Genomic DNA, 25,639 nt, shown 5'->3' with positions numbered 1-25,639 from the left:
ATGCTTTAGCTTTACTTATGTATTGTACAGAGATAAAGGGAAGAGAGTAACGGAAATGGAGAGAGAAAAGAGAGATACCTACAATATTGCTTCACCACTCATGAAGCTTTCTCCCTGCAAAGGCTTGAATCTGGGTCCTTGCACTTGGCAACATGTCTGCTCTACCATGTTCACCACTGCTTGGCTCCTGAATGCTTTATAAAAAGGAGGAAGGTGCCAGGCTGTAGTGCAGTGGGTTATGTGCATATAGCATGAAGTACAAGGACCAGCATATGGATCTTGTTCGGAGCCTCTGGCTCCCCACCTGTGGGTGTGTGGGTGTGTGTGTGTGTGTGTGTGTGTGTGTGTGTGTGGTTGCTTCACAAGCGGTGAAGCAGGTCTGCTGGTGTCTATCTTTCCCTTTCCCTCCTCTCTCAGTTTCTCTCTGTCCTATCCAATAACAGCCAAGGGCAACAAAAATGGGGGAAAAAGTAGTCTCCAGGAGTAGTGGGTTTATAGTGCAGGCACCGAGTTCCAGCAATAACCCTGGAGGCAAAGAAAAAAAAAAAAGAGGAAGACTTGGCAAAATAACTATAACTCACTTGGATAATGAGCTGCTTTGCCATGTGCATGACCCAGGTTTGAGCCTTGCTCCACTGCATTGGGGAATGCTTTGGTGCTGTGGTCTCTTTATGCCTCTAAAAAAATAAAAAATAAATAAAAAGAGGAAGAGACAAAAGAAAGTGTGTGTGATCTACCAGGTGAGTCAACTCCTGGATCAACCTTTTTTTTTTTTATTTAATCATTCTATCAGTACTGCTCATCTCTGGCTTCTGGTGGACCTGGGAACTCAGAACCTCAGGTATGAACGTCTCTTTAAAGAACCAGTATACTATTTCCCCAGTCCAAGCGGATCCATTGTAACCATTGTGATTGAGACAGAATGCAAAGCAATACCAAGAATCCGGGTGATAAAACACCTGGCTGAGCGCATATGTTACAATGTGCAAAAACTCGGGTTCAAGTGCCCGCCTCCCCCCACCCCCGCTGGGCAAAAGCTTTGGGAGTTGTGAAGCAATGCTGAAGGGGTCTCTGTTGTTTCTCTCCCTCTGTACATCTTCCTTCTCTCGATTTCTGGCTGTCTGTATCCAATAAAGAAAGAAAATTTTAAAAATTAAAAGGAAAGAAAGGAAAAGCAATACCATTGAAGGTGGGCATTTATAGATACTTAAGACCAAGGTCGTGAGGTTCTGATCTGATATTGACTCTGCACTAGGACCGATCTTTCAGTCTGGGTGCCCATTGGCTTATAAGATGAGATTTGTGATGGACATTTTCAAGTTGGCACAGAAGAGGTGGAGATGAGAGCCCCTATTAGGACCAAGGAAGGAGCTCTGAGGGAGAGGCGTGGGTGGGGGGGAACAGGATACAGGATGCGATTGAGCTGCTAATGCTGTGTTGCTTTACAAGTTAAGGTTGATCTAAGGGTAGAGGTGAGAGGGTCCAGTCTCTCTCTACAAAGCCAGGGGCAGCAGAAGACAACGCTGATTCAATGGCGAGAGAGGAAGAGGTGGACGTGGAGGAAGAGGAGGAAGTGGAGGAGGAGGAACACCCTAAAGACGAATTGACTAAACCAGGACTCCTGACTCCTTCTCAGCCAACAGCGAGGATGGCACCACGCGCGGGGGTGTAGCCTGCGGAGCAGGGGAGGGTTCCTATTGGTCGGAGGAGACACCGGCCACCCTCCCAAGCTTGCCCATTGGTCCACCCCATCGGGCATCGAGCCTATGAAATGTAAACTACAGCAGCTAGCAGGTCAGCCAGACCGGTTAGAGAGCATCGGGGACCAGTGCGCCTGGCCTCGGCGACCACGCGGGTGGGTGAGTTCTCTGCCAGGCCTGTCCCCCCTCCACCGCGGAGTCCCCTCTCTCTTTCTCTCTTTCCATCTGCTCACAAGCCACACCCCACCAGCCTCCCCCAGTCTACCGCGCGGTCGCCTGGACTGACCCGCAGGGGACTCGCCCCATTGGGCAGCCCGACCCCAGGGTCCTGTCTCTGATTGGCGGGCTCCGGATTTGAGCCGCGGCTTCCTCTTAGGCGTCCCGCTGCCGCCAGTCTACCCCTTCCACTGGTTCCTCTTGATTGCTTGCTGTCGTCTCACCCTGCAGCTCTGGCTTTCCCGACGCCAAAATGCAGGATCATGCTGCAGATGGGCTTTTTTTTTTAATGATGTCCTCTGTCCTGTGCTTTCCAGGATGGCGAGGAATAAGCAAGAGTTGTTGTCAGCTGAACACTCAACGACTAACCAGCCTTCCTCCAACCCCCATCATCCCCGCGATAAGACCTGGCCCGAAGGGCGGGGACCTTGCCTTCTTCCAGTAGCTGCCTCGGTAGACTTTAACCTTTGAGGGCAGAGACCAAGCCTGAGTTCCGGGTTTGCACATGAAATTGTGACACAACCCACCCCCATTCCACTCCCAGTGGGCTGGAACAGGTCTGCTTACTATGTCAACCACATTGTGGTGCATGACTCCCAGAGGATGGGAGCATGCGTTCAACTTTTCTGTGGCCCGATAGTCGTGTCCTTAATTATTGATTTGTTTATGAGCAAGAAAGAAGAGCAAGAACCAGACCATCACTCTGGCACCTGCAATACGAACCTCATTCTTGAGAGTCCACTTAGTTATCCACTGTGCCACCTTCCAGGCTTCGACTCAATTCTTTCTCTCTTTTTCAAGATATAGACAGAAAGAAAAAAAAAGGGGGGGGGAAGACAAGCGGTGGCGCACCCGATTAAGTGCACACATTAGCAAGCACAGACCCGGGTTCGAGCACCTGCTCCCACCTGCGGGGGTGAGGGGCTTCACCAGCGGTGAAACAGGTCTACAAGTGTCTGTCTTTCTCTCTCCCTCTGTATCCCCTCCTCTCTCAATTTCTCTCATTCCTATCAAAAGCAAAATCGAAAGAGAAAGGGGGAGAGATATAGACAGAGTGAAAGAGACCACAGCACAAGAGTTCCCTTTGATGTAGTGGGGGCAGGGCTTGAACCTGGGTCAAACACACAGCAAAGCAACTCACTGTTTAAGTGAGCTACATCTCCAGCCCTGAGCTCAATTCTTGGTTTGCTTGTTTTTATTGCCACCAAGTTTATATTGCTGGGGCTTGAACCTGCATCCTTGCACACCGTAATGTGTGCACTTCAAGTGTGCTACCACCTGGTCCACCTATTATTGATTATTTTTATTTGATAGAACTGATATTGAGAAGAAGAAAGAGTGAGAGGAGGGCGCTGGGTTAGGTGCCCATAGTACTATGAGCAAGGACCCAGGTTCAAGCCCCTGCAGAGGGGACACTTCACAAGCAGTGAGACAGGCCTGTGAGTATCTATCTTTTTTCTTTCTTTCTTTCTTTCTTTCTTTTTTTTTTTTTTTGCCTCCAAGGTTATTGCTGGGGCTCAGTGCCTGCACTACAAATGCACTCTTTCTGGAAGCCATTTCCCCCCCCCATTTTTCTGTTACCCTTGTTGTTGTTATTGTTACTGTTGCCATTGATGTTGTTGGATAGGACAGAGAGAAATCGAGAGAGGAAGGGAGACAGAGGGGAAGAGAAAGGTAGACACCTGCAGACCTGCTTCACCGCTTATGAAGTGACCCCTCTGCAGATGGGGGAGGGGGGCTCGAACTGGGATCTTTTCCCCAGTCCTTGCCGCTTTGCACCATGTGCACTTCACCCGCTGTGCTACCGCCCAGCCCTGAGTGTGTATCTTTCTATCTCCCCCTCCCCTCTCAATTTCTCTTTGTCCTATCCAATAAAATCGGGGGGGGATGGCTACCAAGCACTGAGCCCCAGCAATTACTCTGGAGGCAAGTAAAACACAGAGAGAGAGAAAGACCTACAGACTTCTTCACAACTCCTGAAATCTCACCCCTGCATGTAGGGGTTACAGGCTCGAACCTGGATCCCTCACGCATGGTAATGTGTGCACCACCGCCTGCCAACCTCAGTTCCTTTTCACCCAATTCAGTACAGTCTATGAATAGACCAGATCAGTCCATTTGCGTTATCTTGAGATAGAAACAATATGGGTTTAGCTGGGACTTGCTCCTATTCTGTTCCTTCTGTTTGTCCAGGTGCCTCTGCTCCCCGTTTGTCTCTTCTCCATCATTCCTCCACATGCAGCCGCCACCAGTCCACAAAGACATGACCATCAATCCTGGCCCCTGGCACCCATACTGGCCTCGACACCTAAGGCTGGACAACTTTGTGCCCAACGACTACCCCACTTCGCATGTCCTGGCTGCCCTCTTCTCCTCCACAAGCATCTTACTTGTCACCACATGGCTGCTGACGGGTCGTACTGCTGTCACTCCACTTGGGACTTGGCGGCGACTGTCCTTGTGCTGGTTTGCAGTGTGTGCGTTCATCCACTTGGTGATTGAGGGTTGGTTTGCCCTCTTCCACAAGGTGCTTCTTGGAGACCAAGCCTTCTTGTCCCAACTCTGTGAGTCCCGAGTTCTTTGCTGTATGGTGGGAGGGAACTTTCTGGATGGGGATTAGCTTCAGTGTTTACCCTATCATTGACTCTCCTTCCATTTCTCTCTTTTCTTTTTTTCTTTTCTTTACTTTTTGTTTTACCAGGCCACTGCTCAGCTCTGGTTTACGGTGGTGCTGGAGACTGGACCTGGGGGGCCTTTGGTGCTTCAAGCATGAAAGTCTTTTTGAATAACCACTATGCTGTTTCCTGGTCTTTTTTTTTTTTTTTTAAAGATTGATGTATTTTATTATTTTAAAAAATTTACTTACTTGTGGCCAAGCAGTGGCACATCTGGATAAGCATTACAGAGTACAGCGCCCATGTTGCAATTTGCAAGGACCCAGCTCCAAACCCCTGGTCCCCACCTGCAGGGGGAAAGCTTCACACATGGGGAAGCAGGGCTATAGGTATCTCTCTGTCTCTTTCCCTCCTTATTTCTCCTCCCCTCTCAATTTCTCTGTCTCTATCCAATAATAAGTAAATAAAAGTATTTATAAAAAATTACTTATTTATTTATTGGATAGAGAGAGAGAAATTGAGAAGGAAAGGGCACATAGAGAGGAGAGAGGGAGAGACAGAGAGAGAGACCTGCAGCACAGCTTCACAAGTAGTGAAATCCCCCTCCCCCGCAGGTGGGGACTAGGGGATTGAACCCAGGTCCTTGTGCACTGTAATAATATTTGTGCTCAGCCAAGTGTGCCACCACCCAGCCCCTTCCTTCCATTGATTTCTTTTTTTTTTTTTAATTCCCTTTTGTGGCCCTTGTTGTAGTCCTCCCATTGATTTCTTTGACTTGTTACCTATGCAAAAAAAACTGACCAGTACCAGTTAAGAGGCAGGCAATGTAAATATACCTTCTCACCACCAAATTCCTCCAATTATTAACTACCATTAATCATTACTGGTCTTTCCTTCCAGGGTTTATTTACACATAGATTACACACTTCAGCCTTGGTTTGCTCAGTTGGAAAAGAGGAATAAAAGTACATATAAGGCATGTATTGCTATTTACTTATGGGAGGGAGTGAGGGAGGGACAAAGGAGAAAGGGAGGGAAGAGAGAGAGTGAATGAGTCAGAGAGGGCCAAGCTGGGGTGCACCAGGTTAAGTGCACACATTACAATGTGCAAGAACCCAGATTCAAGCCCCTAGCCCCACCTGCAGGGGGAAAGCTTCACCAGTGGTGAAGCAGGGCTGCAGGTGTCTCTCCCTCTCTGTCTCCCCCTCCCCTCTCAACTTATCTCTGTCTCTAGCCAATAACAAATAGATGTATATTTAAAATAAATTAGAGAGAGAGAGAGAGATAATGAGTCAGAGTATCACTCCGGCATGTGCATTGCTGGGAATTGAACCTGGGATCTCAATTTGAGTGGCCAGATAGTGGATGCCATATTTACTATCAGTTCTCTTAATTTTTAAAATTATTATTTTTGTAAAGATTTGGTTTATTTATTAATGAGAAAGGTAGGAGGAGAAAGAGAAAGAACCAGATATCACTCTGGCACATGTGCCACCAGGGATTGAACTCAGGAACTCATGCTTGAGAATCCAGTGCTTTATCTATTGCGCCACCTCCCGGACCACAATTATTATTTTTTTAACCAGAGCACTACTCAGCTCTGGCTTATGACAGTGCTGGGAACTGAACCTGGGGCTTTGGAGCTTCAGAATGAAGGTCTTTTTGTACGACCACTATGTTATGTCCTTGACCTAGTTTTGCTATAAGCAGTACTTTTTTTTTTTTTTTTTTTGCCTCCAAGGTTACCACTGGGGCTTAGTGCCTCCACTTCAATCCACTGCTCCTGCAGCCATTTTTTTTCCTTTTTTTGTTTTTTTACTCTAGGTTCTTGTGCTTCATACTATGTGCACTTAACCCAGTGTACCACCACCCAGCCCCCTAAAAAATATTTCTTCTTTTTTTTAACCAGAGCACTGATCAGCTCTGGTTTATGGTGGTGCAGGGGACTGAACCTGTGACTTCAGAGCTATAGGCATGAGAGTCTCTTTGCATAACCATTATGCTATCTACCCCCGCCCTTCTTTTGGCTCTTGTAATGAAATTGCTTTAAGTACTCTTGCACAAGTCTTTATATGGTCTGTCTTTGTTTCTCTTGGATAATTATGGAGGAATGGAATGAATGACTCATGTGGTAGGTGTGTTTTTAACTTTGTGAAAAGGTGCCAAAATTTTTTTAATTGACTACACCAGGGCAGGAGAGATAGCGTAATCATTATGCCAAGAGACTCTGATGCCTGAGGCTCAGCGGTCCCAGGTTTAATTCCCTGCACGACTATAAACCATAGCTGAGTGGTGCTCTAGTAGTAAAAAAAAAAAAAAACGGTGGGCAGGGGTAGATAGCATAATGGTTATGCAAAGAGACTCTAATGCCTGAGACTCTGAAGTCCCAGGTTCAATCCCCTGCACCACCCTAAGCCAGAGCTGAGCAGTGCTCTGGTTAAAAAAAAAAAAAATGGGGAGCTGGGCAGTAGCACAGAGGGTTAAGCGCACATGGCGCAAAGTGCAAGAACCGGTGTGAGGATCCGGGTTCGAGCCCCCGGCTCCCCACCTGTTGGGGGTCGCTTCCCCACCTGTAGGCGGCCACTTCTCAAGTGGTGAAGCAGGTCTGCAGGTGTCTATCTTTCTCTCCTCCTCTCTGTCTTCCCCTCCTCTCTCCATTTCTCTCTGTCCTATCCAACAACAACAAGGGCAACAAAAACGGGGAAAATGGTCTCCAGGAGCAGTGGATTCGTAGTGTAGGCACCAAGCCCCAGCGATAACCCTGGAGGCAAAAAAAATTAAATAATTTTTTTAAAAATGGCTGCACCATTGTCAATTTGCAGCAATGGTGCATAGAATTCTAGCTCTTCCACATCCTTGCCATATACTTGGTATGGCTAGATGTTTCTTATTTAGTCCCTCTAATGCATATTGGTAATATGTTTTTGTATTTTTTTTTCTGGTTTGGCACTTTTTTTTTTTCTTAATGCCAGAGCCATGTTCTGGTCGATGGTAGTGTGGAAGACTGAACCTGGAACCTTGGAGCCTAAGGTGTTAGAGTCTGTTTTCATAACCATTATGCTATCTCTCCCACCCTTTTCTTTCTTTCCTTCTTTCTTTTCTTAATGTTTTATTTATGAAAATGAGAGAGATACAGAGGCAGACAGACACTAGAGCACTGCTCAGCTTTGGCTTATGGTGGTGCGAGGGATGGAACCTGGAACTCTCGGGAATGAGAATCTTTTTGCATAGCATTATGTTTGCTCTCCAATCCTCTTTTTTATTGTTATTATTTTATTGCCACCAGGATTATCACTGGGGCTGGGTGGCTGTAGCAGTCCACTGCTCCCCACAGCCATTTTTTCTTCCTTTTTCTTTTCTCCTCGTTTTCTTTTATTTGAGAAATTGAAGGGAGGAGGTAGAGGGGCAAGGGAGAAGAAAGATCTGCAACATTATTTCACTGCTAGTGAAGTTTCCCTCCTGCAGGTGAGGTCCAGGGGCTTGCACTTGGATACTGGCACATACTAACAATGTGTGCATTCAACTGAGAGTGCCACTGCCCAGCCCTGATTTATTTACTTATTTTCATTATTAAATAGAGACAGAAAGAAATCGGGGGTCGGGCGGTAGCACAATGGGTTAAGCGCACATGGCTCGAAGCGCAAGGACCGGCTCAGGGATCCTGGTTCCAGCCCCCGGGCCCCCTAACTGTAGGGGGGTCACTTCATAGGCGGTGAAGCAGGGCTGCAGGTGTCTGTCTCTCCCCCTCTCTGTCTTCCCCTTCTCTCTCCAATTGTCTCTGTCCTATCCACCAACGATGACAGCAACAACAACAACAATAATAATGACGATGATTGACGGAGAGTCATCTGCAGCCCGGCTTCCCCACTCCTAAAGCTTCCCCCTTGCAGGTGGGGACTGGAGCCTTGAACCTGGGTCCTCATGCATGGTAACATGTGTGCTCAACTGGGTGCGCCACCACCCAGCCTCTCTCCCTCCTTTTCTCTCTCTCTCTCTCACTTTCTCTCTAAACCAAAACACTGCTCAACTCTGGCTGATAGTGGTGCCAGGGCCTGAACCTGGGACATCAGAATCTTAGACCCTCAGGCAGGAAAGTCTTTTACCTCACACTGTGAACACTGCTTCACTACTTGTGATGCTTCCCCCCTGCAGGTGGGGACCACGGGCTTGAACCTGGATCCTTGCACTTGATAATTTGTGCACTCAACTGGGTGTGTTACTATTTGACCCCTATAGATTATTCTTTAAAAAAAAAATAGGGAGCCAGGCGGTGGTGCAGCAGGTTAAGCACACATGGTGTGAAGCACAAGGACCGGCGTAAGGATCCTTGTTTGAGCCCCCAGCTCCCCACCTGCAGGGGAGTCACGTCACAGCGGTGAAACAGGCCTGCAGGTGTCTATCTGGGTTTTTTATTGTTATTATTGTTGTTATTGATGACATCATTGTTGTATAGGATAGAAATGGAGAGAGAAGGGGAGAGAAAGACCTGCAAACCTGCTTCACCCACTGGAAAGCGACTCCGCTGCAGGTGGGGAGCCTGGGGCTGGAACCGGGATCCTTACACAGTTCCTTGCACTTTGCGCCGCCTGCGCGCTACCGCCCGATTCCCCAGGTGTCTGTCTTTCTCTCCCCACTCTGTCTTCCCCTGCTCTCTCAATTTCTCTCTGTCCTATCCAACAACAACAAACAACAGCAGTAACAACCATCACAACAACGATGATAAACAAGGGCAACAAAAGGAAAAAACTATTTAAAAAATTAATACCTTTATTTATTGGCTAGAAACAGCCGGAAATTGAGAGGAAGGGGGTGGTGTGTGTGTGTGTGTGTGTGTGTGTGTGTGTGTGTGTGTGAGAGAGAGAGAGAGAGAGAGATACTAGACACCAAAGAACTATTCCATTTCATAGATGAGGAAACTAAGGTGTGTGGGGAAGATCAAAAGTCTGCCTTCTACCATGAACTGTGGGCTCTCCCAAGACTGGGTTCCTCTTTTCTGTCCCTCTTGTCTTTCTCTGTCACATGTGTCTCTTGCCTTCCAGGGAAAGAGTATGCCAAGGGAGACAGCCGCTATATCTTGTAAGTATCTCACTCTAGCAAGGGAGACCAGCATTGGCTTGGGGTGGTGGCGAAGCAGGGGGTTTGCTTAAGGGGCCACTCTATGGGTGGCGCACAGTGATGCCAGTGTCATCGTGTCCCTCCCCACCCCATCCTTCCTCTCTCCCTCAGGAGTGACAGCTTCATAGTGAGCATGGAGACCCTCACGGCTTGTCTCTGGGGCCCTCTCTCCATGTGGATAGTGATCGCCTTCATCAGGCAGCAGCCTCTCCGCTTTGTGCTACAGCTCGTGGTCTCAGCGGGTGAGATAAGGACCTACATGGGCACTAAGGGGGGTTGCTGTGGGGCGTGGTGTCCCCAATGGCTGGATGGGATCTCTGAATAGTGCCCACCCAGGGCTGAGTTCTCAAGTGGGGCAGGTGTGTCTTCTCTCTCTCTCTCTCTTTTAATTTTTATTATCTTTTATAAAAATTTCTTTATTGAGGGATTACTGTTTTGCATTCAACAGTAAATACAATAGTTTGTACATGCATAACATTTCTCAGTTTTCCACATAACAGTACAACCCCCACTAGGTCCTCTGTGATCCTTTTTGGACCTGTACTCTTCCCCACCACCACAACTCACCCCAGAGTCTTTTACTATCTTTATTTATTTACTAGATACAGACAACTTGAAATTGAGAGGGAAGGGGGAGATAGAAAGGAAGAAAGAGAGCTGAGAGACACTTGTGCATTATAACATGTGCGCTCAACCAGGTGTGCCACCACCCAGCCCCAATTTCTCTTTTTTCTGCCTCCTACATAAGCCCCTGGTGATTTGCGGTGACCCCAGCTCCTCCAGATTCAAGACCCTTAGCTCTCTTAAACTGAAAGTCAGTCCTCTTGTGTTCCCACATTGCATGTCCTCTTTAGTACTGGAATCAGGTAGGGAGACCGCATAATGGTTCCACAAAAGATTCTCACACCTGAGACTCTGTGGTCCCAGGTTCAGTCCCTAGCATTACCATAAGCCAGAGCTGGAAAATGCTAGGGGCCGGGGGGAGACAAGAAAGAAAGAAATCTAGGATCTTGAGCTTCCTTAAGGTCTGGAAATGTGGGGGCCACAGAGCATACATGCTACCATGGTAAGGACCCAGGTTCAAGCCTCTAGCTCCCACCTGCTCAGGGCAGACTTCATAAGCTGTGTAGGAATGCTGTAGGTGTGTGTGTGTGTCTCTCTCTCTCTTCCTCCCCCATCTTTTTTTTTTAACCAGAACACACTCAATTCTTTTTTTTAATGTTTATTTATTCCCTTTTGTTGCCCTTGTTGTTTTATTGATGTCATTGTTGTTGGATAGTACAGAGAGAAATGGAGAGAGGAGGGGAAGACAGAGGGAGAAAAAGAGAGACACCTGCAGACCTGCTTCACCACTTGTGAATGGATTCCCCTGCCTGGTGGCTTGAACTGAGATCCTTCCGCTGATGCTTGCGCATTGCGCCACCTGTGCTTAACCCGCTGCGCTATTGCCCAACTCCCAACATACTCAATTCTGACTATTGATGGTGCTGGGATTGAACCTGGGACCTCAGAGCCTCAGGCATGAGTTTTTTTTTAATTAATTTAATTTAATTTATTTTATTTTCCCTTTTGTTGCCCTTGTTGTCTTTTTATTGTTGTTGTTATTGATGGCGTCGTTGTTAGATAAAACAGAGAGAAATGGAGAGAGATGGGGAAGACAGAGAAGGGGAAAGAAAGACACCTACAGACCTGCTTCACTGTGTGTGGAGGGACTCCCCTGCAGGTGGGGAGCCGGGGCCTGGAACCGGGATCTTGACGCTGGTCCTTGCGCTTTGCGCCAAGTGCGCTGCGCTCCTGCCTGACTCCCAGCATGAACTATTATGCTGGCTTCCCAACCCTGTCCCAGCCTCTAGCAAAGAAAAACAAAACGCCACCAGGAGCAGTGGAGTCATCATGCAGGCAACAAGCCCCAGAAATAACCCTGGTTGTGGGAGGGAACAGAAAAGAAACTCTCTAAAAATATGACTCTTCTATGGTCCGGGAGATGGTGCGGTGGCCTCTCAAGCATGAGGTCCTGAGTTCAATTCCTAGCAGCACATTTACCAGAGTGATGACTGGTTCTTTCTCTCTCTCCTTTGATCTTTCTCATTAATAAGAGAAAGAAATGCGACTCTTTCAAGTTCCATAACTCTCAGCTTTCTTTTTAAAGTCTTTTTTTAAAATAATTTTTCTTTGAGCATAAAAGAGAGAGAGAGAGAGATACAGAGAGAAAGACCAGAGCACTGCTCAGCTCTGGCTTATGGTGGTGCTGGGGATTGAACCTGGGATCTTGGAGTCTCAGGCAGGGAAGACTTTTGCAGAAATCAATAGGCTGTCCCACAGCCCCTCAGCCACTTAGCGTTGTGATTTCTAGAATTCTCTCAGATTTTTCTCCCCCCCCCCCTTTTTTTCCAGTTGAGGAAAAGACATGGTGCTTGTGATACTTTCCCCCATAGGATCCTGAGTGGTAGCCCAGGACTTGAACCCAGGTCCTCACACATAGTAATACCCATGCTCTATTGGGTGCACCATCTACCGGCTCCGTGTCTCAGACACTATATTTTTATTTATTTATAATTGGATAGAGACAGAGAAATTGAGAGGGAAAGAGACAGACTCCTGCAGCCCTGCTTCACCACTTGTAAAGCTTTCCCCCTGCAGGTGCTTGAACCTGGTCCTTCCACACTGTAATGTGTGTGCTTAACCTGGTGTGCCACCACCTGGCCTCTGCCTTTTTAACTTTATTATTATTATTATTACTTTTTTTTTTTTTACCAGAGCACTGCTTAACTCTGGCTTCTGGTGGTACAGGGGATTGAACCTGAGACTTTGGAGCCTCAGGCATGAGAGTCTCTTTGCATAAGCATTATACTATCTATCCCCACCCCACCCTCCATCTCTCAGACTTTTAACTCTTAGATTTCAGTTTTTAGAGCTTGTAGCTCTCTGAATTGGGGAACAGGTGGGGGAGAGTGTCTGGGACCTAAACCTTTGGATGATGATTTTGAAGGCCTCTTCCTCCTCACAGATTTCCTTCCTTCACTTTTTTTTTCCCCCTTTCTATATACAGGACAGATCTATGGGGATTGCCTCTACTTCATGACAGAGTATCTCCATGGGTTCCAGCATGGGGAGATGGACCACCCACTGTATTTCTGGTTTTACTTTGTCTTCCTGAATGGCATTTGGTTGGTGGTGCCCGGAGTCCACGTGATTGACTCAGTGAAGCATCTGGCTCGTGCCCAGAGCACAGTGGATGCCAGAACCTCCAAAGCCAAGAAGAAACACAACTAAGAAGCAGTAGGGCTAGGTTTGCCCACTGACAGCTAAGGACGGTCACAAGAGGCCAGTCCTATCCCCACAGGTCAGAAGGACAAAGCCAAATCGGGTTCTGAAAATCAGACAAGTAACCAGGCATGAAAGAACCAAAGGCAGAGGGAAGAAAGGAATTATGTTAGCTGCTTGCCGTCTGCAGACATTCTGACAGAGGCACAAGTAAACCCAGGAGGCCCATGACGGTGCCGATTTTTAACTTCAGGAAATAAAAGATCTTGATTCTTAACACTGACTGACATAGTGCTTGTTGACTAACTCCAGAGATGGCCCAGGACTGAACCCACAGAGGCCATCGGCATTCACTTGTCTCCTGTAAAGCCATTCTCGCAACTGTAGGCATTCCCCAGTATCACGTAGACTTGGAGGGTTCTTTGGTTTTGCCACCAGGATTATCTCTGGGACTGGCTTTTTTTTTCCCTTTCCATAAGACAGTAAAACAGAAAGCTAGAGAGGGACAGAGCCCACAGGTGGCTGGGGATCGGGGCTTGGACGCAGGTCCTTATGTATAATCACGTGCACTTTACGGGGTACATCACCTCCCAGGCTCCATCAATACTTTTTTTTAACATTTTAAAAAATGTATTTATTTATTCCCTTTTGTTGCCCTTGTTCTTTTTTATTGCTGTAGTTATTAGTTGTTGTTGATGTCGTCGTTGTTGGATAGGACAGAGAGAAATGGAGAGAGGAGATGAAGAAGACAGAGAGGAGGAGAGAGAGATAGACACCTGCAGACCTGCTTCACCGCCTATGAAGCGATTTCCCTGCAGGTGGGGAGCCAGGGGCTCGAACCAGGATCCTTACACTGGTCCTTGTGCTTTGCGTCCTCTGTGCTTAACCAGCTGCACTACCGCCCGACCCCCAATACTTTTATCTTTTTATTTTTTTAAAGATTTTGTTTATTCATGAGAAAGATAAGAGGAGAGAGAGAAAGAACCAGGCATCACTCTGGCACATGTGCTGCCGGGGATTGAACTCAGGACCTCTTGCTTAAGAGTCTGATGCTTTATCCATTGTGCCACCTCCTGGACCACAAAAAGGTTTTTTTTTTTTTTTTTTTTTTAACCAGCTCAGCTCTGACTTATGGTGGTGAGGGGAACTGAACCTGTGACTCTGGAGCCTCAGGCATGAGAGTCTGTTTACGTAACCATTATGCTATCTCCCCTCCACTTTTATCTTTTTAACCCACCTTGTCACCCATCTCTGAATCCCCTCCCACCCCACCACAGACTGCCCCACAGAGCCTGCATCATGTGACACAGCAGGTGACGCCCACTCCATCCCTTTCTCCATCAGATCCTATATCAGTTACGCCATAGTCTTCTTTATTTTTTCTTGGCATGCTGGGCTTTGCACCTGTGTGCTTCCACCACTCACTGTGGACTCTCTTTCGTTGCTGATGTCTCTGGTTTTTATTTCAGTTTTTAGGTTTTCTTTAAATTAATTATTTATTACTGGATAGAGACAGAGAAATTGAGAGGTGAGGAGAGAGAGATACTTGTAGCTCTACTTCACCACTTGTGAAGCTTTCCCCCTGCAGGTGGGGACCAGGAGTTTGAACCTGGGTCCTTGCACACTGTAGTGTGTGTGCTTAACCAGGTGCACCGCCAGCTAGCTTCTTATTTTTTTTTAAATATTTTTTTATTATTTATTCCTTTTTGTTGCCCTTGCTGTTTCATTGTTGTAGTCATCATTGATGTCGTTGTTGTTGGATAGGACAAAGAGAAATGGAGAGAGGAGGGGGAGACAGAGAGGGGGAGAGAAAGATAGACACCTGCAGACCTGCTTCACCGCTTGTGAAGTGACTCCCCTGCAGGTGAGGAGATGGGGGCTTGAACCAGGATCCTTACACCTGTCCTTGCACTTTGCACCACCTGCGCTTAACCCGCTGCGCTACAGCCCGACTCCCCTAGCCTCTTATTTTATTTATTTGTTTGTTTGTTTTTATTTTTATTTAGATTTTATTTATTTATTAATGAGAAAGACAGGAGAGAGAAAGAACCAGACATCACTCTGGTACATGTGCTGCCAGGGATCGAACTCAGGGCTTCATGCTTGAGAATCCAAAGCCTTATCATTGCGCCACCTCCCAGACCACATATTTGTTTGTTTTTAATTTTAAGATAGAAACAGAAGGCCAGGGAGATAGCATAATGGTTCTGCCGAAGATTTTCTTTTTTTTTTTTAATTTTTTAAATTATCTTTATTTATTGGATAGAGACAGTCAGAAATCGAGAGGGTAGGGCAGATAGAGATGGAGAGAGACAGAGAGACACCTGCAGCCCTGCTTCACCACTTGCAAAGCTTTCCATCTGCAGGTGGGGACCGGGGGCTCGAACCCGGGTCCTTGTGCACTGCAACATGTGCGCTCAACGAGGTGCGCCACCACCCGGCCCCATGCTGAAGATTTTCATGCCTTAGGTTTTGAAGTCGCAGGTTCCATCCCCAGAACCACTATAATCCAGAACTGAGCAGTGGTCTGGTTCAAAATAAAATGACCAGGTAGTTAGCTCAGTGGATAAAGCACTCAGATTTAGAGTATGCTGTCTGAATCACATGTGTACTTGCTCTAGATCTCTCTCAGAAATAAATAAATCTTGGGAGTCGGGCGGTAGCGCAGCGGGTTAAGCGCATGTGGTGCAAAGCGCAAGGATCTGCAGATTGAGAGGGGAGGGGGAAATAAAGAGCGAGAGACACCTGCAGCTCTACTTCACCACTAGTGAAGCTTCCCCACCCCCAGGGGCTTGAACCCTGGTCTTTGCACACTGTAGTGCATGTGTTTAACCACCTGGCCCCAAGAGCTGTCTCTTGATCTCTCTCATAGGCTTTATTTTTTCCCCTCACTGAGATTTCCCCACTTCAGACTGACTGTTTCAGATAGAGACAGAGACACCACAACACAGATGCTTCCTTCACTGCAGTGGGAACCAGGCTTGAACAGGATAAAATCACCTGTACATGATAAACTCACCCTGCTATCCAAGTGAGCTATCTTATTTTGGCTTAGGAGGTGGTGGAGTGAAGAGAGTGTTGCACTCTCCAACATGAGATTCTGAGATAAATCATTAGCATTTCATGCGCCAGAGTGATGCTCTGATTCTCTCTCATAAATAAATAACTCGCACTTGGTTGAGTGCACACGTCACAACGTGCAAGGACCTGGGTTTGAGCCCCCGGTCCCCATCTGCACAAGGAAAGCTTTCTGAGTGTTGCAGGTGTTTCTCTGTCTCTCTCTCCATCTCTATCACCCCCTTTCCTTTTAATTTCTGGCTGTCTTTATCTAATAAGTAAATAAAAACAATAAATGTTTTCAATGTATTTATGGGGCTGGGTAGTGAGCACAGGCATTACAGTGTACAAGGATATGGGCTCAAACCCTTGCCCCCTGGAGGAAACTTCATGAGTGGTGAAACAGTGTTGCAGGTACCTGTCTTCCTCTATTTATTCCCTTTCACCTCAATTTCTCTCTCGATCCAAAATAAATACATTTTTAAAAATTTACTTGAGGGGCCAGGCGGTGGCGCCACTGGCTAAGCGCACAAATTACAGTGTGCAAGGACACAGGTTCAAGCCCCTGGTCCCCACCTGCAGGGGGAAAACTTCACAAGTGGTGGAGTAGGGCTGCAGGTGTCTCTCTCGCTCTGCGTCTCCCCCTTCAATTTCTCTTATATCCAATAATAAATAAATAATAATTTTAAAATGATATTTAAGGGAGATAGCACAATGTTTCTGCAAGAAGACTTTCATGCCTGAAGGTTTGAGGTCCCAGGTTGAATCCCCCAGCACTATCATAAGCCAGAGCTGAGCAGTGCTCTGAATATTTATATATATATGAAGAGAGAGAGAGAGAAAATTTCACGTGAAATGTAACACAGAGAAACCAGAGTATGGGGGTCGGGCGGTGGCGCAGTGGGTTAAGCGCATGTGGCGCAAAGAGCAGGGACCGGCGTAAGAATCCCGGTTCGAGCCCCCGGCTCCCCACCTGCAGGGGAGTTGCTTCACAGGCGGTGAAGCAGGTCTGCAGGTGTCTATCTTTCTCTCCCCCTCTCTGTCTTCCCCTCCTCTCTCCATTTCTCTCTGTCCTATCCAACAACAAATTCAACAAGGGCAATAGTAATAACCACAACGAAGCTACAACAAGGGCAACAAAAGGGGGGGAATGGCCTCCAGGAGCGGTGGATTCATGGTGCAGGCACCGAGCCCAGCAATAACCCTGGAGGAGGAAAAAAAAAAAAAAAAAAAAGAAACCAGAGTATTACTCTGGTATATACAGTGCCAGGAATCGAACCAGGAACCAGGAACCTTGGGTATGAAAGTTGAGTGCTTCAGTCATAGGCGCCTTATCCTTCATCCACTAATTCCTTTATCCGGTCACCCTTATTTTAGAAAAACTATTTTATTTCTGGTAGAGACAAAAAGAAATTGAGATGTAAGAGGGTGAGGTCAAGAGAAAGAGAAACCTTCAGGCAGCTTCACCACTTGTGAAGCTTTCCCCCTGCACTTGGGGACTGGGGGTTTGAACCAGAATCCTAGTGCATGGTAACATGACCTCTCTACCAAATGAGCTACAGCCCAGGCCCAGGCCACCTATCCTTTGAACTTCCCATATGTGATCTGCTGAATCTTATCACAGACCCCTCTCACTCAGTGCACAGGTCACCAATGACTCCACCAATTATCCCTACTCACCCCACATTCTAACACAGACTCCCACTACCTCATAGATCACCCCTTATCTCCCCACCGACTCCAATTTTCCAGCCCACAGACTGTCATTCATCTTGCTGCCCCCTTCAGTCATAAAGCAAATAAAACTCAGGGAACTTTGAGGAGCTGGCAAAACCTGAACCGCAATGCTGCATATGCCTGCAGACTGCCCCCTGGTGGCCAGTATAGAGCAGAGCTTCAGTTTACACCTACAGTATAGTTACTATTGAGAAATGTCTGCGGTAGATAGTATAATGGTTATGCAAAGAGACTCTCATGCCTGAGATTCCAAAGTCTCAGGTTCAATCCCCCACACCACCATAAACCAGAGCTGATTAGTGCTCTGGTGAGAGAGAGAGAGAGAGAGAGAGAGAGATCTCATTGGCAGGGGAGATAGCATAATGGCTGTGCAAAAAGATGTTCCTGATTGAGTTTCTGAAGCCATGGGTTCAGTCCCCAGCATCACCATAAACCAGAGCTGAATCATGTTCTGGTTAAAACAAAAAGAACAAAAGGGGGGTTGGATATCTCTTTATCCAGGTCAAATCTGGACATATCTTTGTTTAAAGTTATCAATTAATAATCACAGAGAGAACCAGAACATCACCCTGGCACATGTGATGCCAGGGATTGAACTCAGGACTTCATGGTTGAGAGTCCAATGCTTTACCCATTATGCTACCTCCAGGGCCTTCAAGAGGGACGTTTATGTTTCTCCTCAATCATTTAGCTTATCACTTACTGAAAACAAGTTTAATGGCTTTCTTTCTTTCTTTTTTTGTTTGTTTGTTTGTTTGTTTGTTGTCTCCAGGGTTATTGCTGGGGCTCGGTGCCTGCACCACGAATCCACTGCTCCTGGAGGCCATTTTTCCCCTGTTAGCCTGGTTGTTTTATCACTGTTATGGTTATTATTATCGTGGCTATTGTTGTCGTTGTTGTTGGATAGGAAAGAGAAAAATGGAGAGAGGAGGGGAAGACAGAGAGGGGGAGAGAAAGACAGACACCTGCAGACCTACTTCACTGCCTGTGAAGCGACTCCCCTGCAGGTAGGGGTCTAGGGCTCGAACCGGGATCCTTCTGCCGGTCCCGCACTTTGCTCCACGGGCGCTTAACCCACTGCGCTACCACCCGACCCCCAATGGCTTTCTTGACCGTTGTTCTTTTCTTTCTTCCACCTCCTCCTCCTCTTCTTTAAATAAATATCTATTTGGGAGTCTGGCAGTGGCACAGCAGGTTAAGCGCAGGTTGCGCAAAGCGCCAGGACCGGCGTAGGGATCCCGGTTCCAGCCTCTGGCTCCCCAATGCAGGGGAGTCACTTCACAGGTGGTGAAGTAGGTCTGTAGGTGTCTTTCTCTCCCCCTCTCTGTCTTCCCCTCCTCTCTCCATTTCTCTCTGTCCTATCCAACAACGACGACATCAATAATTACAACAACAATATAAAAAAAGAAAAAGGAAGAGAAGGCAGGATCATAGGAAAAACTGGGCAAAAGGTTAAGATGGGTAGGTAGATAAATATATAGACAGACAAAGAAATAATAGTCAAGAAAACAATTTAAAAAACAGAGTTGCCTGCAGTGCTGCTTCACCACTCATGAAGCTTCCCCCCTGCAAGTAGGGAATTGAACCTGAGCCCTTGTGCACGGTAATGTGTGTGCAGCATTGTTCACTCTGCCCCTGCAGGAGGGGCCAGTTTCAAGCCTGGGTCACTTGCATGCCAAAGCAGCACACTTGTCTAGGTGAACTATTCTGCTGGCCCTTCTTGCTTTTTTTCTCCCCCCACCCCCACCCCCACCCCTTCCCCAGGGCGCTGCTCAACTCTGATTTATGGTGGTGTAGGGAACTGAACCTGGAATTTTGAAGCCTCAGGCATGAGAGTCTCTTTGCATAGCAAGTATGCTATCTACCCTCATCCCTTTTTAATTAATTTATTTGTGTTTTTATTATTTTTTCTGAGACTTTTTTAAAATTATTTTATTCTATGTTATTTTTACCTCCAGGGTTATTGCTGGTGCTCGGTGCCTGCACCACAAATCCACTACTCCTGGAGGCTATTTTTTCCACTTTTTGATGCCCTTTTTTTTTTTTAAGAATTTATTTATTTGGGCGGGGGAGACAGCATAATGGATAAAACAGCCAGAAATCTAGAGGGAAGGGGGTGATAGAGAGGGAGAGACAGAGAGACAGACACTTGCAACATTGCTTCACCACTCAAAGCTTTCCTCCTGCAGGTGGGGATTGGGGGCTCGAACACGAGTCCTTGGGCATTGTCACATGTGTGCTCAACCAGGTGCGCCACCACCTGGTCCCTGTCTCTATATTAAAAAAAAAAAACTTAACTGGGCAGGGGTAGATAGCATAATGGTTATGCAAACAGACTTTCATACCTGAGACTCCTAAATCCCAGGTTCAATCCCCCGCACCACCGTAAACCAGAGCTGAGCAGTGCTCTGGTGTTTCTCTCTCTGTGTCTCTCTGCATCTCTCTAACAAAAATTAAAATTAATTTAATTTAAAAATAAAATAAAATTATTTATTTATTCATGAGAAAGACAGGAGGAGAGAAAGAACCAGACATCACTCTGGTACATGTGCTGCTGGGGATCAAACTCGGGACTCTATGGTTGAGAATTCAATGCTTTACCCACTGTGCCACCTCCCAGACCACAGTTGTTGCCCTTGTTTTTATCAGAGAGGGGGAGAGAAAGACACCTGCAGACCTGCTTCACTGCCTGTGAAGCGACTCCCCTGTAGGTGGGGAGCCAGGGGCTCAAACCGGGATCCTTATGCCAGTCCTTGCGCTTTGCACCATGTGCACTTAACCCACTGCACTACCTCCCGACCCCCGGAAATATCTATTTTAAATAGTGATATCAAGGCAAATGGATCCTTTTAGAAGACAGCAAAATACAGCTGCGGGTTTTCACACATGTTACAATGTACAAGGACCTACCTTCAAGCCCCTGGTCCCCACCTGCAGGGGAAAAGCTTCACCAGTGGTGAAACAGGGCTGCAGGTGTCTCTGTCTCTCTTCCTTTCTATCTACCCCTTCTCTCTCAATTTCTGACTGTCTCTATACAATTAATAGATAAAGGTAATATTTTTAAAATTTTTTTTAAAATCGTTTGGGGTTGGGTGCTGGATCACCCAGCAGAGGGCTCACATCATCATGTGTGAAGATCAAGCCTCTTCTCTCTATCTACAGGGGAAGCTGCATGAGTAGTGGAGCAGTGCTGCAGGTCTCTCTCTATCTCTATCTCTCCCTCAGGAAAAAAAAAGGGAGAGGGTTAGGGAGTTAGTATAGTGGTTCTGGAAAATGGCATTCAATCCCTGGTACCATCATCATAAATTAGAGCTGAGCAGTGCTCTAGTAAGATAGAAGGGGGTTAAGAAAAGAAGAGAAAAGAAAGACAAGGCGGTCGGGCGGTAGCGCAGCGGGCTAAGCGCACATGGAGCAAAGCGTGGGGACCAGTGGAAGGATCCCGGTTATACAAATAGACTTACATGCCTAAAACAACAAGGCCCTGGGTTTAATTCCCCACACCACCTTAAGCCAGAGCTGAGCAGTGCTCTAGAAAAAAGAAAAAGGAGGCCGGGGAGATAGCATAATAGTTATGCAAACAGACTCTCATGCCTGAAGCTCTAAAAGTTGCAGATTCAGTCCCCTGCACCACCATAAGCCAGAGCTCAGCAGTGCTCTGGTGTTTCTTTCTCTCTCTCAACAATATATATATATATATATATATATATATATATATATATATATATATATAATTTTTATTTATAAAAAGGAAACACTGACAGAAACCATAGGATAGGAGGGGTACAACTCCACACAATTCTCACCACCAGAACTCCCCATCCCATCCCCTCCCCTGATAGCTTTCCTATTCTTTATCCCTCTAGGAGTATGGACCCAGGGTCATTATGGGATGCAGAAGGTGGAAGGTCTGGCTTCTATAATAGCTTCCCCACTGAACATGGGCATTGACAGGTCGATCTATACTCCCAGCCTGTCTCTCTCTTTCCCTGGTGGGGCGGGGCTCTGGGGAAGGGGAGCTTCAGGATACTTTGGTGGGGTCTTCTTTCCAGGGAAGTCCGGGTGGCATCATGGTAGCATCTGGAGCCTGGTGGCTGAAAGAAGAGTTAACATATAAAGCCAAACAAATTGTTGACTAATTATGAACCTAAAGGCTGGAATAGTGCAGATGAAGATTTGGGGGTCTCCTTTTTGTAGATAGCTAGTAGGCTTATTTTAGTTATATTCCAAAGGGCCCATGACTATACTAGTGTTTTGTTTTTGTTTTTGTTTTTGTTTTCCTGAGCCTAACATCTGATATGCAGGTGGACCCAAGTTGTTGTCTGGGGAAATGATGTGATGTCATGGCTGGAAAAAGGACCACAAAGCTGGATTAGGGAAGAGAATAGCTCCCAAATATGGGGAAGGTTTATAAATATTCTTGACTGTAGACCCCATCAGTTTGACCGGATCTGGACCCCATATTCAGCTTAGGAGCCTATGTGACTTCTGCATCCTTATAGATCTGAGCTCCCATTCTGTGGTCATGAGTAGGAACTTTCCAAGCTGCTTCAATTTCAGAACCCATCTTTCTCAGGTGGAAGACAGAGTATGTTGTCCAGCCTCCCTTCGGAGGATGGAACATTCTCTACCGTTGGTGATCCATGTTGAGGGCAAGGACCTATGGGGGCCCACAGAGGGGTCTATTGTTCCTGATAGAGATGACCAGTAACAATGGAGAAAGGGATTTATTCGAGGTTTGGGGATCTCAGGACTCCCCAACTATGGCCAGAGCTGATGGGGTGGCCTGATAGTGACTAAAGAGTCATCGTTAAAGTATACTAGTCTCTTGCCCTTATTCAGCTTTTGTAGTCCTCACTTTGATAAGGTAATCTTTGGAGTGAGTGAGGGAAGTGTAATAGGAAGTAGGTGAGGAGGGGATCTAAGTCTAAGTAGACACTATTTCATTAGGAACTTTATGGTGTCTTTTTAGGTCTTTCTACTTGCTTGCTGCATATACTGACTTACTGCCAACTATCGTGCACTTTTGCTTTCAGGCATATATTTTGCCCTAATTTATGGATACATGTGAACATACGCCCTATATCAAGGGACCTGGTCTATATCTTACGAGATCGGGCATGTTCAGGGTGGTATGGCCGTAGGCGGGACCTGGTCTATATCTAGGTTTTGGGACTTTGTTAGGAAAGGAACCACCACCTGAAATGGAATTAGAGAATCCTATGAAAGGAAAGGTCTCACCTGAGTAATGAGGCTAAAGGGTTGACATTGCACACCTGACATCTCTGAACACAGTCTGAAGTCGAAGCTTGCTGAGTTGGTACTTGTTAAGTTGATTATGTTGAGATCAACAGATGCAATATTAGTTGGTATGAATTGAGAGAAACATGCAGGAGAGTGAGCCCCACCCTAGACGTTTCAGGACTGGGGGAAATATAGGCTCTATAGAGGTGGGAGGTTCCTGCTATCTTAGGGTTTAAGAAGGCAAAGGCAATAGATAGTAATAGCTGTAATCAAATTATTTGGCAATAGGGTTTGAAAATCCCTTTGTTAGGATTTGCTGTATCATACACATCACCACAATTTATGTATTTTGACATTATTTATATATAGCTGTGTCTTATAGACTAAGGCCACTGGTTGCTTCTGTTCAACCCCTCGCACCACCATAAGCCAGAACTGAGCAGTGCTCTAGTGTTTCTCTCTCTCTCTCTCCCTCCCTCTGTGTCTCTCTAAAAAATCAAATATTTTTGCACTAGTTTATGGATACATGTGAACATATACTCTCTCTCACAGAACCTGGTCTATATCTAGGTTTTGGGACTTTGTTAGAAAGTGAACCACCTGGGATGGAATTAGAGAATGCTATGAAAGGAAAGGTCTCACCCGAGTGATGAAGCTGAAGGGTTGTCATTCCACACATGAAGTCTCTGGACACAGTCTGAGCTGAAGCATGTTGAGGTGGCAACCGCTGCGTTGATTAGGTTGCGGTCGGCAGATGCAGTATTATTTGATATGGACTGGGAGAGGCATGCGGGAAAGTGGGCCCTATCCTAAGGTTCCAGGACTGGGGGAAATATAGGCTCTATAGTGGAGATGTGAGGTTCCTGCTGTCTTAGGGTTCAAAAATATATACCTGAAAGCAGAAGTACACTAGAGTTTGCAGTGAGTACCCCCCTGACACTTCCTCTCCACTATTCCAACCTTTGGGTCCATGATTGCTCAACAATTTGTTTGGCTTTGTATGTTAACTCTCTTCAGTCACCAGGTTCCAGATGCCATCAGGATGCCGGCCAGGCTTCCCTGGACTGAAGACCCCACCAATGTGTCCTGGAGCTCCGCTTCCCCAGACACCCACCCTACTAGGGAAAGAGAGAGGCAGACTGGGAGTATGGACCGACCAGTCAACGTCCATGTTCAGCGGGGAAGCAATTACAGAAGCCAGACCTTCCACCTTCTGCAACCCACAACGACCCTGGGTCCATGTTCCCAGAGGGATAGAGAATGGGAAAGCTATCAGGGGAGGGGATGGGATATGGAGATTGGGTGGTGTGAATTGTGTGGAGTTGTACCCCTCCTACCCTATGGTTTTGTTAATTTATCCTTTCTTAAAAAAAATTTAAATTAAAAAAATCAAATATTTCTTTAAAAGGAAGGCAAGTCTACCAGGAGTGGTGGGGTCATCATACAGGTATCAAGCCCCAGTAATATTCCAAGTGAAAAAAAAAAAATATATATATATATATAAAATAAGGTGGCCCAGGAGGTGGTGCAGTGGATAAAAGCATCAGACTCTCAAGCATGAGGTCCTGAGTTCAATCCCAAGCAGCACATGTACCAGAGTGATGTCTGGCTCTTTCTCTCTCCTCCTATGTTTCTCATTAATAAATAAATAAAATCCTAAAAAAAAAAAAAAAAAAAGAAGGGATCTGGGCGGTGATGCAGCGGGTTAAGTGCACATTGTATGAAGTACAAGGACTGGCCTAAGGATCTCGGTTCGAGCCCCCGGCTTCCCACCTTCAGGGGAGTCGCTTCACAGGCAGTGAAGCAGGTCTGCAGGTATCTATCTTTCCCTCCCCCTCTCTGTCTTCCCCTCCTCTCTCCATTTCTCTCTGTTCTATCCAACAATGACTATATCAATAAAAACTACAACAATAAAACAAGGGCAACAAAAGTGTATGAATAAATAAATAAATACATATTAAAAAATAAGAAAATTTCCAATTATGGTACAGTGGGAGTCTCTCAAGGACGAGGTCCTGAACTCAGTTCCCCACATTGCAGTTGCCAGATTGATGTATTGGTGTCGTCCCCAACTCCCCACTTCTCTCTCTCTCTCATTAACAAATAAAAAATATTTGTTGAAACAGTACATTTATGGGATGATAAGACAACTCACTTGGACAGCGCACTGTTTTGTTATGGATTCAAGCCAGGTTTGAGCCTGGTCCCCAGCATACTGGAGAAAGCTTTGATGAGTGGTGCCCCCCCCACATTGTTTTTCATTTGTTTTGTTTTAAACCAGGACACCGCTCAATTATAGCTTACGACAATGTTGTAATGTTGTGGTGTAGGATTGAATTCGGGACTCCGGAGCCGCAGGCATGATGATCTCTGCAAAACCATTATGTTCTCTACCCCACCTTGTCATTGTCTCTCTTGCTGATGATGGTGCGGGCGGGGTGGTGGGGGGAACTGAACCTGAGACTTTGGAGCCTCAGTCATGACAGTCTCTTTGCATAACTATTATGCTATCTACTTACCGCCCCCCCCCCCGCATTGTCTCTCTATGTTAAGAAAAAAATTGGGTGCAAAGCACAAGGACCGGCGTAAGGATCCCCGGGTTCGAGCCCCCGGCACTCCACCTACAGGGGAGTCGCTTCACAAGCGGTGAAGCAGGTCTGCAGGTGTCTGTCTTTCTCTCCTCCTCTCTGTCTT

General features: G+C 46.5%; 1 protein-coding gene across 4 annotated transcripts; it reads left to right on the top strand.

Moving 5' to 3' along the window:
- Nucleotides 1-1,741: 1,741 nt before the first annotated feature.
- Nucleotides 1,742-13,187, top strand: EBP (EBP cholestenol delta-isomerase). 4 transcript variants are annotated; one of them, XM_060183652.1, is made up of 5 exons: nucleotides 1,742-1,859; nucleotides 4,159-4,480; nucleotides 9,571-9,607; nucleotides 9,758-9,888; nucleotides 12,696-13,187. In XM_060183652.1, exons 1-5 carry the CDS (start codon nucleotides 1,767-1,769, stop codon nucleotides 12,917-12,919), a joined length of 807 nt encoding a protein of 268 aa, XP_060039635.1. In that variant the 5' UTR covers nucleotides 1,742-1,766; the 3' UTR covers nucleotides 12,920-13,187. The 4 variants fall into 4 exon arrangements, with proteins under 4 accessions (XP_060039635.1, XP_007529449.2, XP_016046448.1 ...); XM_007529387.3 differs by having other exon boundaries at nucleotides 1,767-1,859; nucleotides 4,110-4,480; XM_016190962.2 differs by having other exon boundaries at nucleotides 1,769-1,855; nucleotides 4,110-4,480.
- The last annotated feature ends 12,452 nt before the right edge of the window (nucleotides 13,188-25,639 follow it).

The sequence above is a fragment of the Erinaceus europaeus genome, chromosome X (assembly GCF_950295315.1).
Source record: "Erinaceus europaeus chromosome X, mEriEur2.1, whole genome shotgun sequence".
Taxonomy (NCBI): domain Eukaryota; kingdom Metazoa; phylum Chordata; class Mammalia; order Eulipotyphla; family Erinaceidae; genus Erinaceus; species Erinaceus europaeus.
Note: the sequence above shows the minus strand (reverse complement) of the source record. Positions and strands in the feature narration are given on the sequence as shown.

Excerpts from the sequence above, each read along its gene's own strand:
- EBP (XM_060183652.1), top strand. The coding sequence starts at position 1,767 with ATGAAATGTAAACTACAGCAGCTAGCAGGTCAGCCAGACCGGTTAGAG. Across the intron at positions 1,860-4,158 it reads CTCGGCGACCACGCGGGTGG|CCGCCACCAGTCCACAAAGA; the intron begins GTGAGTTCTCTG and ends CTCCACATGCAG. Across the intron at positions 9,889-12,695 it reads ACAGCTCGTGGTCTCAGCGG|GACAGATCTATGGGGATTGC; the intron begins GTGAGATAAGGA and ends TTCTATATACAG.